This window comes from Podarcis cretensis, assembly GCF_951804945.1.
Source record: "Podarcis cretensis genome assembly, chromosome: 6".
Classification (NCBI taxonomy): domain Eukaryota; kingdom Metazoa; phylum Chordata; class Lepidosauria; order Squamata; family Lacertidae; genus Podarcis; species Podarcis cretensis.
Genome location: NC_137175.1, coordinates 24063252 through 24089154, shown reverse-complemented (window position 1 = coordinate 24089154; position 25903 = coordinate 24063252). Strand labels below are relative to the sequence as shown.

At 45.9% G+C, this 25903-nt stretch overlaps 1 protein-coding gene across 1 annotated transcript; it reads right to left on the bottom strand.

The window, feature by feature from the left end:
• Positions 1–5757: 5757 nt before the first annotated feature.
• On the bottom strand, positions 5758–15218 carry SYS1 (SYS1 golgi trafficking protein). Its single transcript, XM_079980098.1, has 4 exons — positions 15058–15218; positions 13611–13871; positions 8593–8660; positions 5758–7284 (listed from the first exon to the last, which is right to left on the bottom strand). Exons 2-4 carry the CDS (start codon positions 13770–13772, stop codon positions 7044–7046), a joined length of 471 nt encoding a protein of 156 aa, XP_079836224.1. The 5' UTR covers positions 13773–13871; positions 15058–15218; the 3' UTR covers positions 5758–7043.
• Positions 15219–25903: the final 10685 nt, after the last annotated feature.

Below are 25903 nucleotides of genomic sequence, written 5' to 3'. Positions count from 1 at the left end.
TTATTTTGTTTTGATTTATTGTGGGTTGGGGTGGGGTGGTTGGGGAGTGGGGTGGGGATTGGTTTTATTTTTATGTAATTGTTTTTCTTTGTTTGCTTTTATATTCTGTAAATGGAGGCAAGTATGAGGCTTGGGATTCCTACTGTGGAGGGGCGAGGGAGGTATGGCGGTGGGGGCAGATGTCATAGGCGAAGGGGATCGAGATACGGATATGCTCGTACCCCTTCCAATCTGCGCCCCATCCTGAGGGACGAGGGTAGGGTGAGCAAGGATTACTCACCTCCGTCACTGATGTTGTGCAATGCCAGGTCTATAGGCAACAAAACCGCCACCCTGCGAGATTTCTTCACCTCGCAGGGGGTTGACCTGGCATGTGTGACTGAGACCTGGGTGCGCGAAGGGGATACTGTTACCCTACGAGAGATGGCGCCCCCGGGTTTCTCCGTCCTTCACCAGTCGCGGACTGTGGGCCGGGGGGGAGGGGTGGCGTTATTAATCCGGGAAGATTGTTCTTTCAGGGCTCTACCATCGCCATCGATCCCCGGCATTGAATGTGTTGGCCTAGTGTGGGGCTCCGAGGTGAGCTTGGCTGTCTGGCTGGTGTACCGGCCACCTAGCGCACCAGCAGCCACCCTGTCAGGCCTGCTGGAGGCGGTGGCCGGCTGGGCCTTGGAGTTCCCTAACCTATTGGTATTGGGGGACTTCAACATCCATGCTGATGCCACTCCCTCCTCACAGGCTCTGGACCTGGTGTCTTCCATGGCGACACTAGGGCTCTCCCAGTTTGTTTCGGGCCCCACACATCAAGCAGGCCACACGCTGGATTTGATCTTTGGCGTCGGTATAGATGTGATCATGTTTCCTTCGATGAAGGTGCCATGGTCTGATCACTATGCTCTGAAAGCCAGGATTGACGTTCCACCCCCACCCTGCTTGGGTGGCGAGCCAATTTGGGCTCGCCCGCAGAGGCTGATGGACCCTGATAGATTCCGTCAAGCCTTGCGGGACCTTTCTCCCCCTGGCGACTCATTGACTGAGCGTGTTGAGGCCTGGAATACCCAGCTCCTGGCAGCCATCAATGAGATCGCACCTAAGCGCCCTCTGCGACCCCGCAGAAACCGGGCTCCCTGGTTTACCGAGGAGCTCCGGAAAATGAAGCGGGACCTCAGACGGCTAGAGCGAGTATGGCGGGGTGCCCGTGACGGAGCCTCAAGAACATCTTATAGGGTTTTTATGAAAACCTATGAGATGGCAGTGAAGGCCGCTAAAAAGTCCTACTTCTCGGCCTCCATTGCATCCGCTAGCTCTCGCCCGGCACAATTATTTAGTATAATTCGGTCTTTAACGTCCCTCGAAGGACAGCCAAATTTAAATAACAATTTGACACACAGCTGTGAGGCATTTGCGAGCTTTTTTGCGGAGAAGGTCTTGTTGCTCCGCCATGACCTCCCTGCCAATTTGGATACAATAAAGGAACTGGAGGCCCCTCGACTGTCCTCGGGTTCAGTATTGGACCACTTTGACTGGATATCCCCAGCTGATGTAGACAGATTCCTCCGAGCTGGAAAGCCCACCACCTGTCCTCTCGACCCGTGCCCGTCCTGGCTGATTAGAGCGTGTCCAGAAGAGGTGCGGGCCCCCCTGGGGGATATCATCAATCTGTCCCTTGGCACCGGGACATTCCCAGGGGAACTGAAGGAGGCAGTGGTGCGCCCGCTCTTAAAGAAAACATCATTAGATCCCTTAGATCTATCCAATTACCGCCCGGTTTCGAATCTTCCATTCCTGGGTAAGGTGATTGAGAGAGCGGTTGCTGAACAGCTTGGTAGGTTTCTGGATGAAACATCAGCTCTGGATCCATTCCAGTCCGGCTTCCGCGCTGGTCATGGGACCGAGACGGCTCTGGTCGCCCTAACAGATGATCTCCGCAGGCAGCTGGATCGAGGCGGGTCGGGGCTGCTGATTCTTCTAGACCTGTCAGCAGCCTTCGACATGGTCGATCACGAACTCCTGGACCACCGCCTTGCCGACGTGGGGATCCAGGGCACAGTCCTTCAATGGCTGCGCTCGTTTCTCTCTGGTCGGGGACAGAGGGTGGCGCTTGGGGGGGAATTGTCATCCCGCCACTCCTTGGTGTGTGGTGTGCCTCAGGGTGCAATACTCTCCCCGATGCTTTTTAACATCTTTATGCGCCCCCTCGCCCAGCTTGTCCGGAGTTTTGGGCTGGGCTGCCATCAGTATGCTGATGACACCCAACTCTATTTGTTGATGGACGGCCACCCGGACTCGGCCCCAGACACACTGATCAGATGCTTGGAGGCTGTGGCTGGATGGTTACGTGGGAGCCGGCTGAAGTTAAATCCTTCGAAGACAGAGGTCCTCTGGCTGGGACGGGACGACGTGGGACTGAGGGGGCAACTCCCATCTCTTGCGGGGGTGCAATTAGTGCCAGCACCGTCCGTTAAGAGTTTGGGTGTAATCTTCGATACCTCCCTCTCCATGGAGGCGCAGATTGCAGCTACAACAAAGGCGGCATTTTTTCATCTCCGCCAAGCTAAGCAGTTGGCTCCTTACCTCTCTCGCCCTGACCTAGCCACTGTGATCCACGCGACGGTCACCTCCAGACTGGATTATTGTAACTCGCTCTACGTGGGGCTGCCCTTGAGACTGACCCAGAAACTCCAGCGGGTGCAGAATGCCGCAGCGAGACTCCTTACGGGGTCCTCGCTTAGAGATCACATTCATCCGGTGCTATACCAGCTGCACTGGCTCCCGGTGGAGTACAGGATCAGGTTTAAGGTGCTGGTTTTAACCTTCAAAGCCCTATACGGCCTAGGGCCCTCGTACCTACGGGACCGCCTCTCCTGGTATGCCCCACAGAGGAACTTACGATCTTCAAATAAAAACACCTTGAGGGTCCCAGGCCTCAGAGAGGTTAGGCTGGCCTCAACTAGAGCCAGGGCTTTTTCGGCTGCGGCTCCAACCTGGTGGAACGCTCTGTCACAAGAGACAAGGGCCCTGCAGGACTTGACATCTTTCCGCAGGGCCTGCAAGACAGAGCTGTTCCACCTGGCATTTGGTCAGGGCGCAGCCTGACCCCCTCCTCTGGCAATCTTTACAAAGCTTTAGTTTATGGTTGCCATCAATTTTGATTTTAATTCATTTTTATAATGTTTTATAATATCACACTGTTTTAATGTTGTTAGCCGCCCTGAGCCCGGCTTCGGCTGGGGAGGGCGGGATATAAATAAAATTTATTATTATTATTATTATTATTACTCTAGTACTAAGCACAGGAGCCCCTCAGGGGTGTGTGTTAAGCCCCTTCCTCTATTCCCTGTACACATTTGACTGCACCCCACTGTATAAGTCCAACACAATCATCAAATTTGCGGATGATACAACAGTGGTGGGGCTCATTAGTGAGAATGATGAGGCTGCTTATAGGAAAGAAGTACAGGGGTTAATTCAATGGTGTAAAGAAAATAATCTTATGCTAAACACCAAAAAAACCAAAGAACTCATAATTGATTTTAGGCGAAAGAAAAGTGTATTTTTACCATTGCACATAAATGGCGAGGAGGTGGAGAGGGTTGGTAGTTTTAAATACCTGGGCACTTACATCTCTGAGGACCTCTCATGGACTGCAAATATTAATATGGTTGTGAGGAAGGTGCAGGGGAGGTTGTATTTCCTGAGAATGCTCAGAGGATTGAATCTATCCCAGCACCTACTTCTGTCCTATTATCATAGTACCATTGAGAGTGTCTTAACCTATAGTATATTATCGTGGTATGGGAGCAGCTCTGGAATGGATAAAAAAGCCTTACAGAGAATAATTAAAATTGCCCAGAATGTTATTGGGCTCCAACTACCAACCCTGGATGAGATCTTCACGTCTCGCAGCTTGAAGAAGTCACACAATATCCTGAGAGATCCCACCCATCCTGCTCACAACCTCTTTGAACTGTTGCCTTCGGGCAGAAGATATAGGACAATGAAAACACGAACTACACGCCTTCTGAATATTTTCTATCCAAGAGCTCTGATTGTACTAAACAATGATCTCAGGGCCAGTTGTAAGAAATAGCAAGCAGTGAGTAGTAAGGAATGAGATAGGTTTTAGGTTATGCTATGCTTCTAATAGGTTGTGTTATATTCTGGATTATGTATGTTTTAATAGATTATGTCTGAATAGGATGAGAGTGTTGGAGATACGTGCAAATGTGTATGTGAATCCGGTCTTGGGTGTTTGATTTTCGTTGTTGTGTATACTGTGTATATACGGACAATGACAATAAATTTATCTATCTATCTATCAAATGGAAACTATAGTCTGATTCTCTCTCACTCAAATGCACACATATTTCATTTTCCCAAAAGAACAAGTTTCTAGCCCTCCTGGTTGCAAAGATATGCTTGAGCATGTATATGGTCAAAATGCATGCTGCAGTATCCAAAAGTCAGAGGACTGGTTCAATATGATTGTTAGTGACTTGGGAGCAGCGTGTCTACCACTGTCTACAATCCCTTGCCCCTTTTCCTGACATGCAAAACTAAACAAATTATGCAAAATGCTTAAAATGGCAGAATTATACAAAATATTATCTGTATTTGCTGTTTACAGACATTGCAGAATCCAGCTTTCTGTGGTGTTGAATTCTGTAACTAAAAAGGCACACAGCCCTGCATACAAGTTCCAATTAGCACTTGAAGCAGATTTCAGGTTAAATGGCTGGGTATGACATTTCAAAAATGAGAGCTTCCATAGGCTTTGGAGTCCCAGCATGCATCTGTGCATTCTGAACAATGCCTAGTCCAGCTCAACTGGCCTGCAATGTTTTAGATCTGTATTAAAAGCGGGGCTTTTCCTTCTCTCCCCTGCTTTGAGTGTGTTGACCTTTCAGCCAAAGAAACAGCAGGAGCAGGAAATGCTTCTGGCCGGGGCCCTAGAGAGCCACTACCTGGCAATACCATAGTAGCTGGATTCCGTATAAGCAGTAGCAACTGATGTGATAGCACAGAACTGCCCTTCCTAGCCTGTTGCTGCCGCTTACCCTAGCAGGGGTGGGACAGGACAGTGGAGCCAATCCTGCACTCCCACCAGTCCATCCACGTGCAGTCCTAACCTTGCCAAGACCCTGTGGTGCCCTGCCCCATCTAAGCTGCAGTGATGTCAGGAGGGTGGCTCTGGAGGTCTGCCCCACTGCATTAAAGCGCTGCCAGGGAAATGCTAGACTGCAGCTTTTCCTATCACATAATAGCAGGCTCTAACAAGCAAACAATGCCATCTAGTGGCAAAGTGGTGATATGCAACTGTTATTGAACACAGTGTGTAGCAGGGAAAGTAAATGTGTGGAGCTCTGGATGTGGTTAGGCTGCAACTCCCATCAGCTCCAGTTGAGTATTATGGGAAATGGACTCCAGAAACATGAAGAGGACACGTTAGCCAGCCCTCATGTACAGCATGTTCGTGACCTAACACTGAATTGTAAACCACGTTGCTGCATTTTTAATGAAAAGTGCAGTCTATAAATATTTAAATAAATAAATAAATAAATAAACAAAGAACACTGGAAAAGGGGCTTTTTGACTCAGAAGTTTTCCCCAATCATAAAGACAGCATAGAAAAAGACCTGCCTTCTGCTAAATGTAATACCTAAGGATGGGAAGCAAAACATTTAATCCAGGGTGAAACTTCTGTTTGCAAAGGATTGCCAGATGAAATTCAGAAAAGGCATCACAGAAACAAAGAGCTTTTGAGAGACAGTTTATCGAGTTCTATATGCAAAATTATCCCCCTAACCATTACAAACCAAGCATTAACTTACCAATATAACTTATACAAACCAATACCACCAACAAATATTTATGTACAAAGAAAGGCTCAGTGGCATGTCTGAAAATAAGTTCATTGTGAAAAACCCATAGTTCCATTAACAGCTGCAACCGGCTGTTACAGATTAACTCTCTCTTCCAAACCTTCCATCCCTTTTAAAATAGGAGAGTTTTGTCTGTGTATGACAGGGGCACTCAGGCCTCTGTGCGTAGGAGACAACGGAAGCTGCATGTTTCTCTTAATCTTGTTCAGTTACAAAACTCATTAACAGTCCTGTTCTTTATATGCTAACACAGCCTCGTATAACAAAAAAGGACAGTGTCCTTGATTATAAATACTAGAATCTGATGATCAGAGAAAAGGAAGTACATTCATGGTAATACTATAAACAAGAAGGCTCATCTGAAGCATTTCAGCCCACAGCTAGCCCTCTTTGTTGGCCGGCGGGCCAACTTGCTGCATGCCATTTTTTTACTTGAAGATGGTAGATTTAAAGTTTCGATGATGTGTCTTCCAGGATGATATTCCTGTCTGATGGCTCCCTTTCCTCCCCTGTTGCTATATAAAATAACAGGATAACCCTGCCTGATCAATAAGCTGCGAAACTGCAATGGACAATGAGAGTCTTTATTTGCTTTGCCAAAAATCAGTCTCTACAATCCAATAAATATTGTCACTTTCCTCTTCACCTTTAGCCAAACCTTCTATAATCACAGCAGCCAAGTGAGAAATGCTTCCTACCTTGTCTGATCTCCTTGATTTTTTTTTAAATTTCAAAAGACAGTTGGAAGGAAAATAGATACAAGATGTACTGGGGAGGGAGCAGAATGGAGCTTTTATTGTGCATTGCGTGAAGTCAACTGCCTGGGTATTGTCCATATTGAAGAAAATGACAGTTCCAGTTCCGGCAACCCAGTGTTCATCTCACAAAAGCAGTCCAGCTCCTGTTGCTTTGTTGTCCAACGCTGAATCTGTTCTGAGCTGCATGGGCAAAATGGGTGTGCCTACCCAAGCAACAAAGTGTGCTTTATCAAAATCTGATTTGTCCCATGTTGTACCCATGGATGCATCACAAACCTTTCACGCAAGATTATTTAAAAGTTAGAACAGACATGCTGGGTTGCTTCAAATACATTCTCACGTATCCTGTGTTAGCACCAAGATGAGGAAGCCGTGGGGAAGAGAGAGAGCATCTTCCGAGGGTCTATACGTTGGATTTGGGGGTTGAATTTAATGGGATCTCCTTCAGTTCTGTTCGCATACAAAGGTATTCCCCAATCACAGCCATGAGTGCCGTGCACACAGTATGTACAAGCCACCACGTCAAAGCAGTTGGAAAGTGTGCATTGTAAATCCAGCAGCCCAGCAGGTGGAAAAAGTGAATGGTGACTGTGAAATCCAAGCACTGCTTTCCTCGCCGAATGAAATACAGCAAGCCTATGGCACTGTAAAGGGGAGGGGAGAAAAGATTTTACCTGAAACTGTAGCATTCAGGAAAGAAGGAATTCAGCAACAGAAAGTTTTCAGACACCTTTATATTTATCCTGCACTAAGCAGTACAAGAGTTATCTTAGAATCATAGAATTGTAGAGTTGGAAGGGATCCTGAGGGTCATCTAGTCTAACCCCTTGCAATGCGGGAATCTCAATGAGATCATACATGACAGATGGACATCCAACCACTGCTTTAAGACCTCCAAGGAAGGAGAGTCCACCACCTCCTGAGGGAGTCTGTTCCACTGTCCAACAGCTCTTATTGTAAGAAGGTTTTTCCTAGTGTTTATTAGTCAGAATCTCTTTTTTTGTAATTTAAATCCATTAGTTTGGGTCCCAGCCTCCAGAGCTGGAGAAAACAAGCTTGCTCCATGTGGGGACTTTTTAATTAAGTTTTTAAACCCTGGAACTCTAAGGCTATAGCTCTCTGTTCTTCTGTTCTTTAGGCTGTTAGGAATATTTATGGCTGAAAACCTTTGATCTGGCAACTTCTCTTCCTCTCCTGGCTGCTCTTGAGGTACAACATATCTCTCTTGTAAGAGGGTGGAAGACTATAAATACTCATGCTCATATGCCTTAAAGGACAGCAGCTATTTGGCTGATATTTCAAACAAATGTGGAACACCAACTTGTTCCAAGCCCTGCAGCTCTTGATCACGTGTCCTTATCTTCTCTTTGCCCATTCTCTTTTACCAGATTTCTTACACCTCTCTGAGACTTTCCTCTAGCCCTCTCTTGCTTTCATTCCTTCAAACAACTCTTTCTTCTAAACCTGCTTTCCAAGATTCCCCCCTTCCTTTTGCCTGTTGCCTCCTTAGGCTCCTCCTTCCTCTTTTCCTATCCCTCGTCTTCCACCCATTTTCCCAAGAACTTACTTTTTGCCCTGTCCATCTATAGAGTCTGAGCAGTTCAACCAATAGCAGCCAGAGATTTAAGACAGGTTAGTCAATCCCTACAAGCAGCTTTCTCGCAACATTCCTTAGCACAGGTCTAGGTAAGGTGGTGCCCTCCAAACATTGTGGATTGAAGCTCCTATCATTCCCGACCATTGGCCACGCTGGCTGGGTGCTGATGGAAGTAGTTCTAAACATCTGAAGGATACCATGTTAGCTATGTCTGCTTCTGCATTACAACACAGACTGTGAGAATACTATGGTTTTCAGCAAGGGATATTAGATTCCTGGAAAAAATGTTTGTACTTGAAAGAAATAAAATGGCGATCAGAAGTGTCAGAAATGCACATCCAAAAAGCCAACTTACCAAGAAAGTGCGTTCAGGATAAAAGCCATCATGGCAAGTCTGCCAGGTGAGGTGGAGAACCCCAAAACCTGCACAGGGTTACAAGGAGAAAAACAGCCACTGGGATAAATTGGAAACCAACTCAAGATTTATTTGACTCCTCTTTCCCATCCATGCATTCCATTCCACATAATGCTTCGTTTACCTTCAAGGCAGAAAAACAATTTCTTTTTCTAGGAGTGCAGATTTGTATGTACAAGTTTAATTATATCTACAAAAATCAGCCAGGGCTGAGTTTTTGGTGGTGGTGTTATTATTATTATTATTACTACTACTACTACTATTAGTTAATTTTATATACTGCCCTTTATCCGAAGATAAGGCAGTTTACAATATAAAAACACAAAAATACATACCATAACTAGAAGTAAAACAATAACCCCCCAGTAAATGTATAAAATCACAAGGGATATTGATACAATGCCAGAATGGAATTATATATTTTGCAAAAGTTGCCCTATGGCTGAAGTGGGTTCCATTTGCTTCTACAGAACAGATCAGTCTATGTTTTGAGGCTAAAAACCACTCCTCCTTATCTGAAACTGCATAAATTACACACATTTTCTTGATTTCGTGAAATTCCAAAGGATCTGAAGCAGTGGTTCCCCAACTTGCACCCCACCCCCACTGAGCCACTTGAAAATTGCTGATATTCTTGGTGGGCCACTAAATGATTTCCCCCCCTACCACTTGTAATATTTGTAATACACTCTGCTAAGATACTGTAATATTTTTAATTGTACTTTTCTTGCTGCTTCTTTTTTTTGTATTGCAATTGAAATTCCATAGAATTCAAATTGCAATACAATAAAATACAATATAAGAAATAAAAAGCATTAAAAATACAACTAAAAATCAATATGAATATTTAATGCAAACATACCATTGACAACCTGCAAGAAGCTTGTGGACCAATAGTGGTCCACACACCACTGTCTGGAACCTCCTGATCTAAAATACAACTCAGTGGTTAAAGTTTTCAAAATAGGCAATCCAGCCAAGATAAATCAACGTCTACATGAGCCTCTGTCACCAGTTATTTTCATAGAAAGGCCAACTGTCACAGTACACTAACTGCAGTTTTTCGGCAACTCAGAACTGAAAACTTACAACTGCCACCAAAATCCAGGCTATCATAAATCACTACCTCATGCAGTTTGCCAAGGTCAGCAAGCTGCGATAAGGCACGCTCCACAGAGTCCCTAAGCTGGTCATCATTTCTGCTTACAAAAGTTGGAAAACAGCAGAGTTGCAGACAGCGCAGGCAAAAGTCCTGCTATTTCAAACATGCAGCATTGTAACCATTGCTGTCTATGCATTGGACAGACTTCCACAGAGATGGGCAGGTGTCAAACTTATTCCTGCCCTATTCTCCCAATAGAGATGAGGACAGAAAGCACAGAGATCCCAAATGAAACCTACATTACAGTACTGCGGTGCTCAAAGCCAATCTGATGGTGAGAGCCATGAGAAGGTCTGGCTCTAATTTCCCTGGGTGGAATTCAGTTGTGAGAGTGGGCTTCCACTGGCGTCCAAGGACTTCAGTTTCCTTTCTTCACACCTGTAATGTCCCATGCAGCCCGCAAAAAAATGAGAAACCTTGTATAGCTGGATAGTAGCCTCCTATACAAAGGTAAAACTCACATCCACTGCTCTGTCCATGTCTGCCTCTCACCCTACCCATCACTAGCACCACCAGCATGTGGCCCTCAGAATGCTTCTCCCAAAGGGAATGTGGCTTCTGGGCTTACAAAGGTTTCCCACCACTGGGCTAAGACAAGGTTCTCTCCTCCCAGCCTGACAATTTCTGTGACTTCACAATATGCACTACTGGATCCACTACACAATATCCACTACAGGCTCACTTCCACTCAGTAGCTTCAGAGAGGGGAGTACTTCTCATGTCCCTGCTCATGGGCTTCTTGGTTGGCTACCATAGGAAACAGGACACGGGACTAGATAGAATACCCAGCAGGGATCTTCTTGTGTTCTTATGAGAGAGATAACTGGGTCAGAAACAAGCAGTTGGGTTTTCGTCTCTACAGAGGCCTTGTTCTGCCATTTAGGCTTGTGTTCACTCTACTGTACTTCAAAGCCTCAGCTGGGGCTAGAAAGAGGAAGTTATGGCAGAGGAATATAAGGCTGGGAAGGAATATGCTGTTGAAGTGAATTGGCTCCCTTCCCCAGTCATGGATGGCCACTTCACCCCCAGGGCTGGTTGCAGGTTAAAAGGAGCTCAATTGGATCAGATCAGGGGCCACATAGTTCGGATTCAGTTTGAAACAGTGGCTAGCCTGATGCCGTAGCCAATAGCAATTGATAAAATTATGTAACAGGAGTGGAGAGTCTTTTTCAGCCTCCAGGTAGATTCCTTCATAGGCAACCTTCCAGGAGACAGATGCTGGTGGTGGGTAGGGCCAGAGACAAAAGTGGGTGGAGCAACTGATGTAACTCACACTTTTTATACTAGGCTACGTTCCATCCACCTTGCCAACAAAGGTCCGTATAGTTAAAGCTATGGTTTTCCCAGTAGTGATGTATGGAAGTGAGAGCTGGACCATAAAGAAGGCTGATCGCTGAAGAATTGATGCTTTTGAATTATAGTGCTGGAGGAGACTCTTGAGAGTCCCATGGACTGCAAAAAGATCAAACCTATCCATTCTTAAGGAAATCAGCCCTGAGTGCTCACTGGAAGGACAGATCCTGAAGCTGAGGCTCCAATACTTTGGCCACCTCATGAGAAGAGGACCCTGGAAAAGACCCTGATGTTGGGAAAGATGGAGGGCACAAGGAGAAGGGGACGACAGAGGACGAGATGGTTGGACAGTGTTCTCGAAGCTACCAGCATGAGTTTGACCAAACTGCGGGAGGCAGTGGAAGACAGGAGTGCCTGGCGTGCTCTGGTCCATGGGGTCACGAAGAGCCAGACACGACTAAACGACTAAACAACAACGTTCCATCCAGGTAAGAGTTTTCTACACACTCTTCTGTCCATCCAGACAAGCAAAAGGCATGATCATAGCTCAAGGACAGATGCAGCCAGGCAAAAGAGAGGCACAGAGGACTCTCTAGATTTGTCTTATCTTTTCAGACTCCGTTGAAGAGACTGTTTTATGCACATGTAACCATCCCAGGCCGTCTCACTCACTCCAAAGAAAGAACACCACAGATCTTTCCCACATCTGATCTGCCCTGAAACAATGTCTCTACTTAAACATTTAAATCCAAATCCTTCATCTGGCATCACTAGAAACTTTGGGTAGTGAGAAAAGTGAATTGTTGTATTCAGAGTTTTCTTCTGTAGAAATGATACAAAACACCAGGAATAACCATTATAGTGAAAAAAACACATAATAATAATAATAATAATAATAATAATAATAATTTATTATTTGTACCCCGCCCATCTGGCTGGGCCTCCCCAGCCACTCTGGGCGGCTTCCATAAAAACCAAAAATACACTAAAATATCACAGATTAAAAACTTCCCTGAACAGGGCTGCCTTAAGATGTCTTCTGAATGTCAGGTAGTTATTTATTGCTTTGACATCTGATGGGAGGGCGTTCCACAGGGCAGGCGCCACGACCGAGAAGGCCCTCTGCCTGGTTCCCTGTAGCTTTGCTTCTCGCAATGAGGGAACCGCCAGAAGGCCCTTGGCACTGGACCTCAGCGTCCGGGCAGAACGATGGAGGTGGAGACACTCCTTCAGGTATACTGGGCCGAGGCTGTTTAGGGCTTTAAAGGTCAACACCAGCACTTTGAATTGTGCTCGGAAACGTACTGGGAGCCAATGTAGGTCTTTCAAGACCATGAAGGTAGGTGGAGGAAACTGCCCTTTCAGGGAGAAATATTCAACTGACTTCATACAAACTTTTACAAGGTCACACACGACAGACCATTTTGGGTTCTTGTTCTTTGATCCTATTTCTAGTTCGGTAATAGTGTTGGAATAGTGGATTGTTAGAAGAACACAGGAAGCTGTCTTATACCGATTCAGAGCATTGGCCCATCAAACTCAGTACAGTATTGTTTGCACTAAATGGCATTGACTCTTTGGGTCCCAGACAAGGGACATTGCTAACTCAAGAGGTTGGGGATTGAACTTGGGACCTTCTGCATATGCAAAGCAGAAGTTTTAACACTGAACTATGTGCCCTTTGTTTTATAAGCATTTCCTTTTTCTTTTTGAATGGGAAAACAAGGGAATAAACTTTTGAATAATTAAAAAAAAGAAATAATATCAGTTCCTATTAGCAATAACAATATACAGCATGTCCTCTCCACAATAAACAATATCTAAAAGATCATACAAAATCATCTTAATTTTGCTATCGCAAAGGCAGCCATTTGCAAAAGTGCAAATTCATTTCTCACAGTAATAAACTTGTCTATGCAAGCCAAAAATCTGCATACAAAAGTATGTAAAATTTAAATACAAATGTTATAGAATGCAATCTGTGAAACTGTGTTAATGTCATACTTGTTTAAATACTGGAGATTAAGAAGGGGAACACACAATCCAGATCACGCTTCCTCTGGTCTGAGGAGCTGATAAAGATGGTCATGGTGTGTGTGACTGTGTAGAACAGGAAGCCAGGAGCAAAGGGGTGGCTGGAGGTTGAAGGAGAAGGCTGTCAAGAGTGGTGGGAAAGTCTGACATACTGTCCTGCCTCTCTACTGTTATTCACACTGGAGTTCACACTCACATGACTTCCCTTCACTCCTGATCTACAGGCACCACAACCCAAACAGGTACAGCGTTTCTTGCACTGGTCAATTCCTTTTCCTTCCAACATTTCTCCATTCACTCTGATCTGCACTTTTAACTCCAACTTCTACCCAGGGATGGGAAAGACTGACTCAAGGATTCCCCTGGATACCTAAAAGTAGGAGGCGTAAACAACAATTCTCTTAGCCTGCAAGGTTGGTTTTCAAAATCTTCTAGCTGTCAGGATTTCCCAAAATGAATAATATCCTACCTCATAGTTGAAAATCTGGTCAAGGGACGGGCTGTTGTGAACCAGGCTGTCCACCACAGCCAACCAGAGCCCAAGCGAGCTATAATAAATTGCTTGCATGAGTGTGATCTGGGAAAGGATAAGAGCAGGATCCCAAACATAACTGCGGAACTGTGGAGCCATTGCTAAAGCAGGGGCCTGCCCACTGGCTAGGCAAAATCCAGCGATGTCTTAAAGTATCAAGCACACATCTCACTGACTAGAGGCCAGTCGCATCAGCACCTGAAAGTAAACAACCAAACAAAACATGTTACTCCAACTGAAGCTTATGGAAGGGCCCTCCAATCTACCCATTGTCCAAAACCCAAAGTGTACTTTTGGCATCTTCTGGCATTCACATTACTATTCTTTGGTGTGGTTTCTCAAGTGTAGCCCTGAGAGAGGCACGGGAAACCTAACAGAGACAGATTACAAAACAAAAACAAAAACCCAGGCCTAAGTGTATGTTGCACAGATAGTACTGGGAGTGATAACACAGAAATGGGAGAAACAGAGACCATAAAAGGATACTCACTAGATTAGCATTGAAGGATTAATGCTGTTTTCTGAAAAAGATTTTAAACCTATCCAACCCTATGAGTTTGGGACAGGTGAAAATATATTTGACACGAACAAGGCAGTCATGTTAAAATTGGTACAGCAATTATTTGAGCAGGATCCCGTTCTGTCAACAAAGAACGTAAGAACTGCCTTACTGGATCATAACTAAAGTCCATCGTAAGGTCACATCCCACCTGGGTCAGATGTCTAGACCAGCATCCCATTCCCCACAGTGGCACAACCAGTTGCCTAAACAGGGAGCCCACAAGCGGGTCAGGAGCACAGCTCAGAAGCAAATTCCCTTAAATTCTGGATGCGTACCATGCAGCCTCTGAGATAACCTAGTAGCCTCTGAGATCTGATATCCCCCATGAAACCTAAATAAATAATAACCCCCTTCCACCTGGAAAGCCGCTGACGGTGTAGACATCAACCCTGAGCTGTGTGGACCACACAGTTCCGGCTGGGGATAAAGCAGCTTCCTCTGCTGCCGCGATCCACAGAAACAGAAGCTTTAAAAAGGCTGAGGTTAAAGATTTAAGGCTGACACATGGGCGCGCCTTTTCTGAGAAGAGCTTCCAGGGGGTGTGCGTTGGCTTCCTTGAACGCAAACAGGCAGAAACCCGACAGGTAGAGCTTCCCCCGTCGTTGCATCACTTAACGGGGAGAAACCAGACCTGCTGGTTTTCCGCCTGTCGCGAAGGTGTTGAAAGAGTTGTGCCAGGCGCTGAGGGAGGCCGAGAGGAGAGCGGGACCATCCCGCCAGCCTACAGGGCTTTCCTCAAACCCGGCTCCCACAAACCCGCGCCTGCCGCCCCGTCTCTTTCCCTCAGGTTTCGAGCCAGCCCTCGCCGCTTTTGCCACTCACCTCTCTCCCGTCGCCGCCGAAGGGTCCCCGAAACCGCCGCCGCCCCCACCCTTTCCCAGCCCCAAAACAGCCCCGAGAAACCGCCACAGGGTCCAAAGTTCATTCCCCGCCGGCCAGGCCCGTCTTCGCAGCTGACTCTTTTTTCGGCCGACCATAGAGCCAGACGGCCTCCGGATGCCTAGAACGGCGGCTGGAGGCCGGTGACGTCACGGAGAAACCGACGTGAGCCTGGAGGGGCGCCCTACGGAGAGGAAGTGACGTCATATTATAGTAATACGCGTCGTCTGGTCATCAACGGCTTTCTCTGATTACGCGGTGTGACGCTCGCTGAAATGCTTAGCCTCGGTAGGTGACGCCACTAAAAACAACAACCCAAGAATAATATTCAGGGTGTAAACTAAACTAACCCGAGCTAAAGTAGGCGTAGGTTTTCCAGGCAGTTTCCTAGACAGGATGGATGGGAGGTTGTTGCAGACCGCCCAGAGTGGCTGAGGCAACCCAGTCAGATGGGCGGGGCATGTATGGATGTATAAATAAAATAATTACAGTCGCTTTGAAGCCGCTTGAGGTGCCTGCCATCAGCTTCGGCTGGTGTCCCAGGGCGCCCCCATCTGGACAGGGACAACCTGTGATATGCGTCATTATGAGGACTATTTTATTATTAGACTGTCTGCCAGTATGCTTTTTTTATTGTGTTTTCATTATTTTATCATGGATGTTCTGTAATGTGTTTTTAATGTTGCACGCCGCCCTGGGAACTTTTTGATAAAGGGCGGTATATAAATTGAAGAAATAAACAAAGAAACTACGTTTTGTCTACTACACTCTGGTACCCTCTAGGTTAGATCACAGTAACGCGTTATACATGGGGCTGCCTCTGAAGACGTTTTGGAAACTTCAGCTGGTACATTTGCAGGCTTGAAAGCAACAACAATCTGAATGAACGTCAGTCATACTCAATTGACTGGTTTCCATTTCTGGCCACAGATGAACATGCAAACTACAACAGTTTATGCTTCCTTTCTGCTTTCATCGGAATTTTCCAGTATCCCCAGCCAGCACGCTGTGACCACAGAGCATATACTCACTGAGTTGTTTGGGGGCTTTCACCCTTTCCACCTATGGGTATGCACTCTCCTCCTCCGCCCAAAAAATTCTAAAGGCAACTGGTGTAGAATTCAGCAGCCAGGTTGACGGTTTCAGCATATCACACTGATCCTGGCCGAATTCAGCAGCCAGGTTGATGGTTTCAGCATATCACACTGATCCTGGCCGAATTGCACCTGGTGTCAATTAGTTTCTGGGCCCAATTCAAAGTGTTGGTTTTGCCTTAAATAGCTAAGGACTCACCTAGTGCCTTCATTACATATCTTTAGGTGCCAGGCAAAAACTTGGCTTTGGCTGATTAACACTCTATGTTCTTTTAAATGGGTGGGTGGGAATATTGGTTTGTTCTTGTTCTTGTAATTGTTATAGTGGCTGGATGCCCCCCCCCACCAGGGTTGCTGTAGCTGAATCCTGCATTGCAGATCCTTCCTTGAGCTGAGGATGCAGATGACCCCCAAGGTCATCTCCAACTCGTATTTTATTACCTTTCTCATCATTTGCTTACTTTTACATTTATATCCCACCTTTCCTCCAAGGAGCTTGAGGTGGCACACATGGTTGTCCCTCTCCCCTACATTTCCACCCCTCTTTAATCTCCATGAAATTACAATCAGTAGCGCTATAGGAGCATTGGGAGCTCTATGGTTTGTTTACACGATAGGGGCATGAGTCAGTCTGAGACATTTCCGGTATCCTACCCTTCCATGGACTATAAAGTGAAATGAGTAAGATTGTCCTTGAAGACAGGAACACAAAATAAATCTGGAAGAGGGCATTATCTTCTTAATGGATTTGTGAATTCTGATGTGCTCTCTTAGAGGTAAATGTGTGATGTGTTTCTCTGGATGTTGATGGAGCAGTACAACATGTCCTCTGTATTCAGCTAAATTTGGGTTGTTATAATTATTACACTGGTCTACAACAAATTTGTTGTCTGTGTTTTTTCAGTTGATTTAGGACGAATCTGATGCGCTGAATCCAAAAATCACATTGGTTTTGCTCAATCAGGTCAAGTTTTTGAGCTATAGCCACATGTCATTTTTTTACGTTTTTGTTCGCTTGTGTGGAGCATTTTAGAAGAAATTGGTGGAGGTAAAATGCCATGTCAAATAATTGTTTTGATTGGAAATGATTATTTTAATGACAAGAAGTATTCAGGTCCGATAGTTCTGGGTGATTATGTCGAAAAGGGATCAGTTTGAAGTCATAAAACCTCGAAATCTTCCATAAATTGGTGCGGCAAAGCATAAAGTTGGGGGATCAAAACTAAGTTAATGGGGCAGCCGCCCCACGAAGTATCCTGTTCTTCAATCAGCACGTCGTCCTGTAGCTTATTGTGATGAAATTCCAGTGCCTATCTTTGGAGAACTTCCTGACATTAGTGACGAAGATGCCTCCAGTGTTGAAGGACATGAAGAAGAAGAAGAAGTGGTTCTTGAAGATGATGCTCCACATCCATTTTCCCAAAGGGAGTTGAATGATCTAGTTCACAACCTCAGCTTGTCAAAGGACTCTGCCGAACTGTTGACATCCAGATTGAAGGAAAGAAACCTCCTCTCTGACAGTGCTCGCATTAGCTTCTTCCGCAACAGGCATCAAGAGTACCTCCGTTTTTTCTCGGAAGAGAAGGGCTTGGTGTACTGTGCAGATATTGCGCGGCTTCTGCTCAAGCTTGGAGTGCCACAGTACGAACCCAAAGATTGGAGACTGTTCTTTGACAGCAGCAAGCGATCACTGAAATGTGTTCTGCTACACAACAGCAACCAGTTTGCCTCTATACCCCTGGCTCACTCGAGTACACTGAAGGAGAACTATGAAGCGGTGAAATATGTGCTGGAGAAAATTGGTTATGATCAGCATAAGTGGTTTATTTGTGTTGACCTGAAGATGGTGAACTTTTTGTTGGGACAACAGTCTGGCTTCACCAAGTACCCATGTTTTCTGTGCATGTGGGATAGTAGGGACCGTGCTCAGCATTACACGAAGAAGGACTGGCCTGTGCGGGAGGAATTGGTGCCTTGCAGAAAAAGGAACGTCATCAACGACCCTCTGGTGGACAGAGACAGAATACTCTTCCCACCCTACCGCTGCACATCAAGCTCGGCTTAATCAAGCAGTTCACCAAGGCTCTGGACAAGGATGGTGACTGCTTCACTTACTTGTGCCAGGCTTTTCCAGGATTGGCCATGGAGAAGTTGAAAGCTGGCATCTTTGATGGTCCACAGATCCGTCAGATCATCAGAGATCCAGAGTTCGGAAAGTCAATGAACGAAGTGGAACTGGAAGCGTGTAAGGCATTTGTTCTAGTAGTGAAGAACTTTCTTGGCAACAATAAGGCCAGAAACTACGCAGAACTTGTCAACAACATGCTGACTGCTTTCAGAAACCTGGGCTGCAACATGAGCATCAAGATGCACTACCTATTTTCACATATGGACTGGTTTCCTGAGAACCTGGGTTCAATGAGTGACGAGCAGGGGGAGAGATTCCATCAGGACATGAAAGAGATGGAGACCGGGTATCAGGGTCGCTGGGACGCAGTCATGATGGCTGACTACTGTTGGACTTTGAAGAGAGACCTCCCTGCCGCTGACCATTCCAGGAGTTCCAAGAAACGGAAGTTCAAGCCCTGAAGTATGAAAAATGGTGACGCAACATGCAATTTACATGTACTTACCTTTATCAAAGGACGCGGGTGGCACTGTGGGTAAAACCTCATTGCCTAGGACTTGCCGATCGCATGGTCGGCGGTTCGAATCCCCGCGGTGGGGTGAGCTCCCGTCTTTCGGTCCCAGCTCCTGCCCACCTAGCAGTTCGAAAGCACCCCCAAGTGCAAGTAGATAAATAGGTACCGCTTTATAGCGGGAAGGTAAACGGTGTTTCCGTGTGCTGCGCTGGTGCCGGCTCGCCAGAGCAGCTTCGTCACGCTGGCCACGTGACCCGGAAGTGTCTCTGGACAGTGCTGGGCCCCAGCCTCTTAAGTGAGATGGGCGCACAACCCTAGAGTCGGACACGACTGGCCCGTATGGGCAGGGGTACCTTTACCTTTATCAATGCCCACCATTCAGTTTACAGTAAACCTGACCTGATGGAGAGAAACGGATGCCATTTCCTGATTCAGCAGTGCAAAAATACCCTAAATCAGTTGTAGAAATCTTGACAACATTCAAAAAGTAAAAAATTGTTGCCCAGTGATTATTATTATTAAACCCCTACCTTTTCACCTGACAGGGCATTAAGGTTGGTGGTACAATATGAGTGGCAGTTTAAAGAGATTGACCTTTGCTGCAGACTGATGTATGTCTATGATCTTTTATTGCTGTTGTTTGTTTTCAACATTACAGAACGATGATTCCACATGATTTATAATCGTGTGCATATTTATTAAAAAATGAGTTCCACTATGAGTAGGCATGCACTGAATGCACAGTTAGTGAAACATTTGCCCTACTGAATAATGATTCTCCACTCTGTACCTTGGAAAAAATGGGAGTACTCTGTAGTACTGTAATGGAGACTGAGATTTGTGGTCTTGTTTTACCAGCAAAGACTGAGCAGCTGTCCGTTCTTTAAAGCATTATTATTAGAGATTTGTTGTAAGCCACCAGCTTTCAGTTTTAGCCTCCATCTGAAATGTGGAGATCATAATATAGTGTATTTGTGCCTCTATCCTTTGTCTTAAGTATGATTACTGCATTACAGTCTTATGTAAGCCACTTCCTCTCAGTCCCCCCCTCCTACTACAAAATAGGAGTGAAAAAAGTTAAGTACATAACCTTACATGGTTGTTATAAGTTACACAGGCTCAGGCCTCCCTCTCCTGCAACTGCAGTACTGTATCGAAATAATAACACTGGACTCTATTGCAGGGCTGTTGTAAACAACTTTCTGTCAGTGCCAGCACTCTGTTTGCTCTGCGGCCTTATTAATTAACTTCTTTACAAGGTTATCATGAGGCACTCTTTTTCTCTCTGAAGCTCCTTCCCTGCATTTAATGCAGGAATAAGATCTCTCAGCTGCCACCACCCACCATCCCCCATCTGCAAAGAGAGGACAGTAATACCACACAGCTGATTTCTCTTCCGTATAGGAAGTGTCGGGTGGGGGATCTTTCTCACCAATCACCCCCACCCGAAAAAGAGCTGGATTTGAAAGAACATCTGCTGCATCAGGCTAATGGCCCATCTAGTCCAGCATTGTGTTCTCACAGTGGCCAACCAGATGCCTTGTGGGAAGTCTGCAAGCGGGACCTGAGCACAGGAGCACTCTCCCATCCTGTGTTTTCCAGTAATTCAGAAGCATTACTGCCTCCAACCCTAGAAATTCTGCTTCTATTTTTTTCCCTTTCATTCTTTTTTGGGAGAGATGGAATTCTCCAGAATCATAGCTGTGATAGTGTTTTGGATTTCTCTGTTGTCTCCTTTGGGCAGTTGTTAGTTTTACTGCAACAAAAAAAGCAGGGGGAGGGAACCATAAATCCAATGTGGGGGCAAATGGGAAAGAACAATACAGAGAGTGCTTTGCATTTGCTCACACCCATATTCTGTATATTGGATAAACAGGCCAAACCCTATGCCAAAGGATAAATGGACATAAATCTGACATCAGGAATCACAAGACAGAGGAGCCAGTAGGGGAACACTTCAATCTCCCAGGACATTCAATACAGGATCTCAAAGCAGCTGTCTTAATACAAAAGAATTTCAGAAACAGACTTGAAAGAGAAGTTGCTGAATTAGATCACTAAACTGAAAACTATGGAGAGACCTGGTCTTAATAGAGAGATTGGATTTCTGTCTCATTACATATGTTAATCCTCTGCATACTATCCCTTGCTTTTTCCTGTAGGACTAATTGCAGTCGTTAACAAGCGTCAATAGGTTTACCATACCCACTGAGTCAATCACCCATCTGAGAGATCTTTCTTCTTCTTTGGTAATCACTCTAGCCAAGTAAGATTGTCTTCCATGAACAGGGTCTTAATGGTTAGTCCGTGTTCCACAGTGGGGACATAGATTTCTGGGTGGGAGTTGATCATGGTGAAGGTTTGCTGAACGTGCCTCCTTCTTAGCATGTTTCTCCCTTTCATCCTGAGTTCAAGCGTCTTCAAAGCCTTTGGTAAAGGCTGTTCTCCAGTTGGAGCACTCGCAGGCCAGTGTTTCCCAATTGTTGGTGTTTATACCACATTTTTTAGATTTGCCTTGAGAGAGTCTTTAAACCTCATTTGTTGACCACAAGCATTACTCTTTCCATTTTTAAGTTTGGAATAGAGTAGTTGTTTTGAAAGACAATAATCAGGCATCCAAATAACATGACTAGTCCAGCAAAGCTGATGTTGAAGAATCATTGCTTTGACACTTGTGATCTTTGCTTCTTCCAGTACACTGACATTAGTTCGCCTGTATTCCCAAGTGATAGGTACATTTTTTTAGAGACAACGTTAATGGAATCTTTCAAGGAGTAGGAGATGGAGTTTATAAGTACAGTAGTCCATGTTTCACAAGCATACAGTAAGGTTGGTAGTACAATAGCTTTGTAAAAAAGTATTTTGGTTTCCCTGCGATTATCCCAGTCCTCAAAAACTCTTTACTTCATTCGGGGAAAAGCTGCACTCGCCAAGCTCAGGTGATGCTGGATTTCAGCATCAATGTCGACCCTTGTGGAAAGGTAACTGCCCAGGTACTCTCCTGTGGATTTCAGCAACCGTTATTCAGAATCATACTACCTCTGACAGTGGCCCTCAGGATTAGTAGCCATTGATAGCATTATCCTCCATGAATATTGTGAATCACTTGACTCTTGGAAGTGAGAGCTGAATAAATCTCATCAAGGGGAGGCTCACATGTTAGCTGTATGCCGTCTGAGCAAGATTGAGCAAGATTGTTTTAGCAGCTCCTTGTTGAGATTTGATTTTCAGTGCTGTGACTCATAATGTGTTGGGCCTTAATAATTGTTTCTCTTTCCTCTTTCCTTTGGCAGATAGGTAGTCACAGACTGACACATCTGAAAAAGTAACCTTATGCATGTTCTACGTGCGGCTGCCTGCGGGATGGACTTCTGAATGAAGATGCACAGGATCAGACTGCTAATGTTGTTGTTTATGCTTTCTTTGAAGACTGTCAAAGAACGTAATTCCACCTTCTGTGCTGTACTGATCTTGCATTTACTTTGCCAGTTAGTGTCAGGTTTATGCACAAACTACAGTTTAGGGCCTCAGATTATGAGTGGCGTCTTAAGTGCAAAAGTACTTCTAGTAAGATAGTTTTTAGTTGCATCATTGTGTATGCACTAGCATATATGCAAATTTATTCTATTTTTATTAGAATAATACATGGGGGGGGCTTACTGCAGTGGGGCCTCTTAAACTTGGCCTTGCTTAGGGCCTGCTCTGAGCATGTCTTAATCCAGCCCTATTGCCAGAGCTGAAGTACGGGTAATTTAAATCATGGCTCAAGCCACCCGAAGTTGTGGCATCTGCTCTAATTCAAAAGGCTTTATCCCATTTATCCCAGGCATCTAGAGGCTGATTGTGAGACAGACCTCCCCTGCTCGGGTGGCGAGCCTATTTGGGCTTGCCCGTGAAAACTGATGGATCCTGATAGATTCTGACAAGCCTTGCGGGACCCTGCTCCTCCTGGCGACTCATTAGATGACCTCGTTGAGGACCGGAATAACTGACTCTTGGCAGCCATTGATGAGATCGTGCCTAAGCGCCCTCTGCGACCCCGTCGAAACCGGGCCCCTTGGTTTACTGAGGAGCTCCAGAAAATGAAGCGGGATCTCAGACGGCTAGAGCGAGTATGGCAACGGACTCGTGACGGAGCTTCAAGAACATCTTATAGGACGCTTATGAAAGCCTATGAGATGGCTATGAAAGCTGCTAAGAAATCTTACTTTGCAGCTTCCATTGCATCCGCTAGCTTTCGCCCGGCACAACTTTTTAGAATAATTAGGTCAATAATGTCCTTAGGAGGACAACCAAATTTGAGCACAAATTCGACCCACAGCTGTGAGGCATTCGCGAGCTTTTTTGCGGAGAAAGTCCTGTTGCTCCGCCATGACCTCCCTGCCAATTTAGATACAGTGACTGAACTGGAGGCCCCTCAACTGACTTCAGGTCCAGTGTTGGACCATTTCGATCGGATACTCCCTGCTGATGTGGATAGATTCCTCCAAGTTGGTAGGCCCACCACCTGCCTCCTTGATCTGTGCCTGTCTTGGCTGATTAGGGAGTGTCCAGATGTCGCGCAGACCCCCCTGGTTGAAATTATCAGTTTGTCCCTTGACACGGGGACATTCCCAGGGGAACTGAAGGAAGCAGTGGTGTGTCCACTCTTAAAGAAAACTTCACTAGATTCCTTAGACCTATCCAATTACTGCCCAGTTTCAAATCTTCCATATCTGGGTAAGGTAATTGAGAGAGCGGTTGCTGAACAGCTTGGTAGGTTTCTGGAGGAAACGTCGGCTTTAGATCCATTTCAGTCCGGTTTCCATCCTGGTTTTGGGACCGAGACCGCTCTGGTTGCCCTAACAGATGATCTCTGTAGACAACTGGATCAAGGCAGGTCAGGACTGCTGATCCTTTTAGATTTGTCAGCAGCCTTTGACATGGACGATCATGATCTTCTGGACCACCGCCTCGCAGACGTGGGGATACAGGGCATAGCCCGTAAATGGCTGTGCTCTTTTATCTCTGGTCGGGGACAGAGGGTGGCACTTGGGTGGGAAATGTCGTTGCGCCACTCCTTGGTGTGTGGAGTGCCGCAGGGCGCAATCCTCTCCCCGATGCTTTTTAATATATTTATGCACCCCCTTGCCCAGATTATCCGGAGCTTTGGGCTGGGCTGTCACCAATATGCTGATGACACTCAGCTCTATCTGCTGATGGATGGTCACACCGACTCAGCCCCGAACACACTGACCAGATGCTTGGAAGCTGTGGCTGGATGGTTTCGTGGGAGCTGATTGAAACTAAATCCTTCGAAGACAGAGGTCCTATGGCTGGGTCGGGATGGCATGGGGATGAGGGACCAACTCCCTTCTCTTGCGGGGGCCCAATTAGTGCCATTGCCTTCCATTAAGAGTTTGGGTGTAATCCTTGACGCCTCCCTTTCCATGGAGGCGCAGGTTACAGCAACAGCCAAGGCAACATTTTTCCACCTTCGCCGTATCAAGCAGTTGGCCCCTTACCTTTCCCACCCCGACCTGGCCACAGTGATCCATGCGACGGTCACCTCTAGGCTTGACTACTGTAATTCGCTCTACGCGGGACTGCCCTTGAAGCTGTCCCAGAAATTCCAGCGGGTGCAGAATGCTGCAGCGAGGCTCCTCATGGGGTCTCTGCCATGGGAGCATATTTACCTAGTGCTTTTCAAGCTGCACTGGCTCCCAGTGGAGTACAGGGTCAGATTTAAGGTGCTGCTTTTGACCTTTAAAGCCCTTCACGGCCTAGGACCCTTGTACCTACGGGACCGCCTCTCCCGGTATGCCTCACAGAGAGCCTCAAGGTCCATAAATAGCAACACCCTAGTGGTCCCGGGCCCTAAGGAAGTTAGATTAGCTTCAACCAGAGCCAGGGCCTTTTCAACTCTGACTCCGGCTTGGTGGAATGCTCTGCCTCATGAGACCAGGGCCCTGCAGGATCTGATTTCTTTCCGCAGGGCCTGTAAGACAGAGTTGTTCCACCTGGCCTTTGGCTTGGAGCCAATTTGATTCCCTGCCTCTCTTTCTTTTTTCTTTTCCTTCTCCTCCTGCGATGAGGCTACATTTTAATATTTTAATGTTTCAGTATTTTAATGTTGTATTTTAATTTTGTTTTTAAGTTGTAATCATTCAACTTGTTTTTATTATTGCTTGTAAGCCGCCCTGAGCCTGGCCTTGGCTGGGGAGGGCAGGGTATAAATAAAAATTATTATTATTATTATTATTATTATTATTATTATTATTAATTCCGTGGCAGGGCACACTCCAAGATTCAGTGCCTGCATTTTCCATTGAAGAACCTTAGAACAGGTTCTGTGGCCCAATGAGAAGAAGAACAAGGAATCACCCCCTTTCCATTCCATTAAGGAATTTGACCAGACTGGCAATTGTCTCTTGGTGATGGGCCAGCATCTTCCTCCAGGTTATCTTAAGGCACACAGGGCGCACAAGCATACCGCTCTGTCCTACAACATCTTGCCACCACTTCCTGCCTCTCCCAACCAGTACCCGCCAGCTCACTCTGCCCAGTGGTAGGGCAGGTCTTGCTTAAGGAAACAGGTGATGAGAAGTCCCACTGCCTGAAATCCTAGAGAGCCACTGAAGGTCAAAATAGTCAGCCCTGAGCTATATGGACAAACAATCTGACATAAGAACATAGGCCCCAAAAATGCACCCAATGTGCAAGAGGCACTTGAATTGTACAGTTATATGTTTTCTTGAGTCATAGTGATCTGAAAGAATAATTGGGAATGATTCCTCTTTTGTACAGTACCTTTTGGTAGACGGCTGGATCGAGCCAATGACCCATCTAGTCCAGTATCCTGTTCTCACAGTGGCAAACCACATGCCCGTGGGAAGCACACAAGCAGGACCTGAGCACAAGAGCACTTTCCCCTCCTGTGGTTTCCAGCAACCAGTATAAACGTAATGACCACATATATGGCATTTTCCCATTGTGATTACATGGTGTCATTGGAAGCAGACTGTGGGCATATGACCCATCTGCAGGACCATAGGCTCTGTGGTTAAGGTGTGG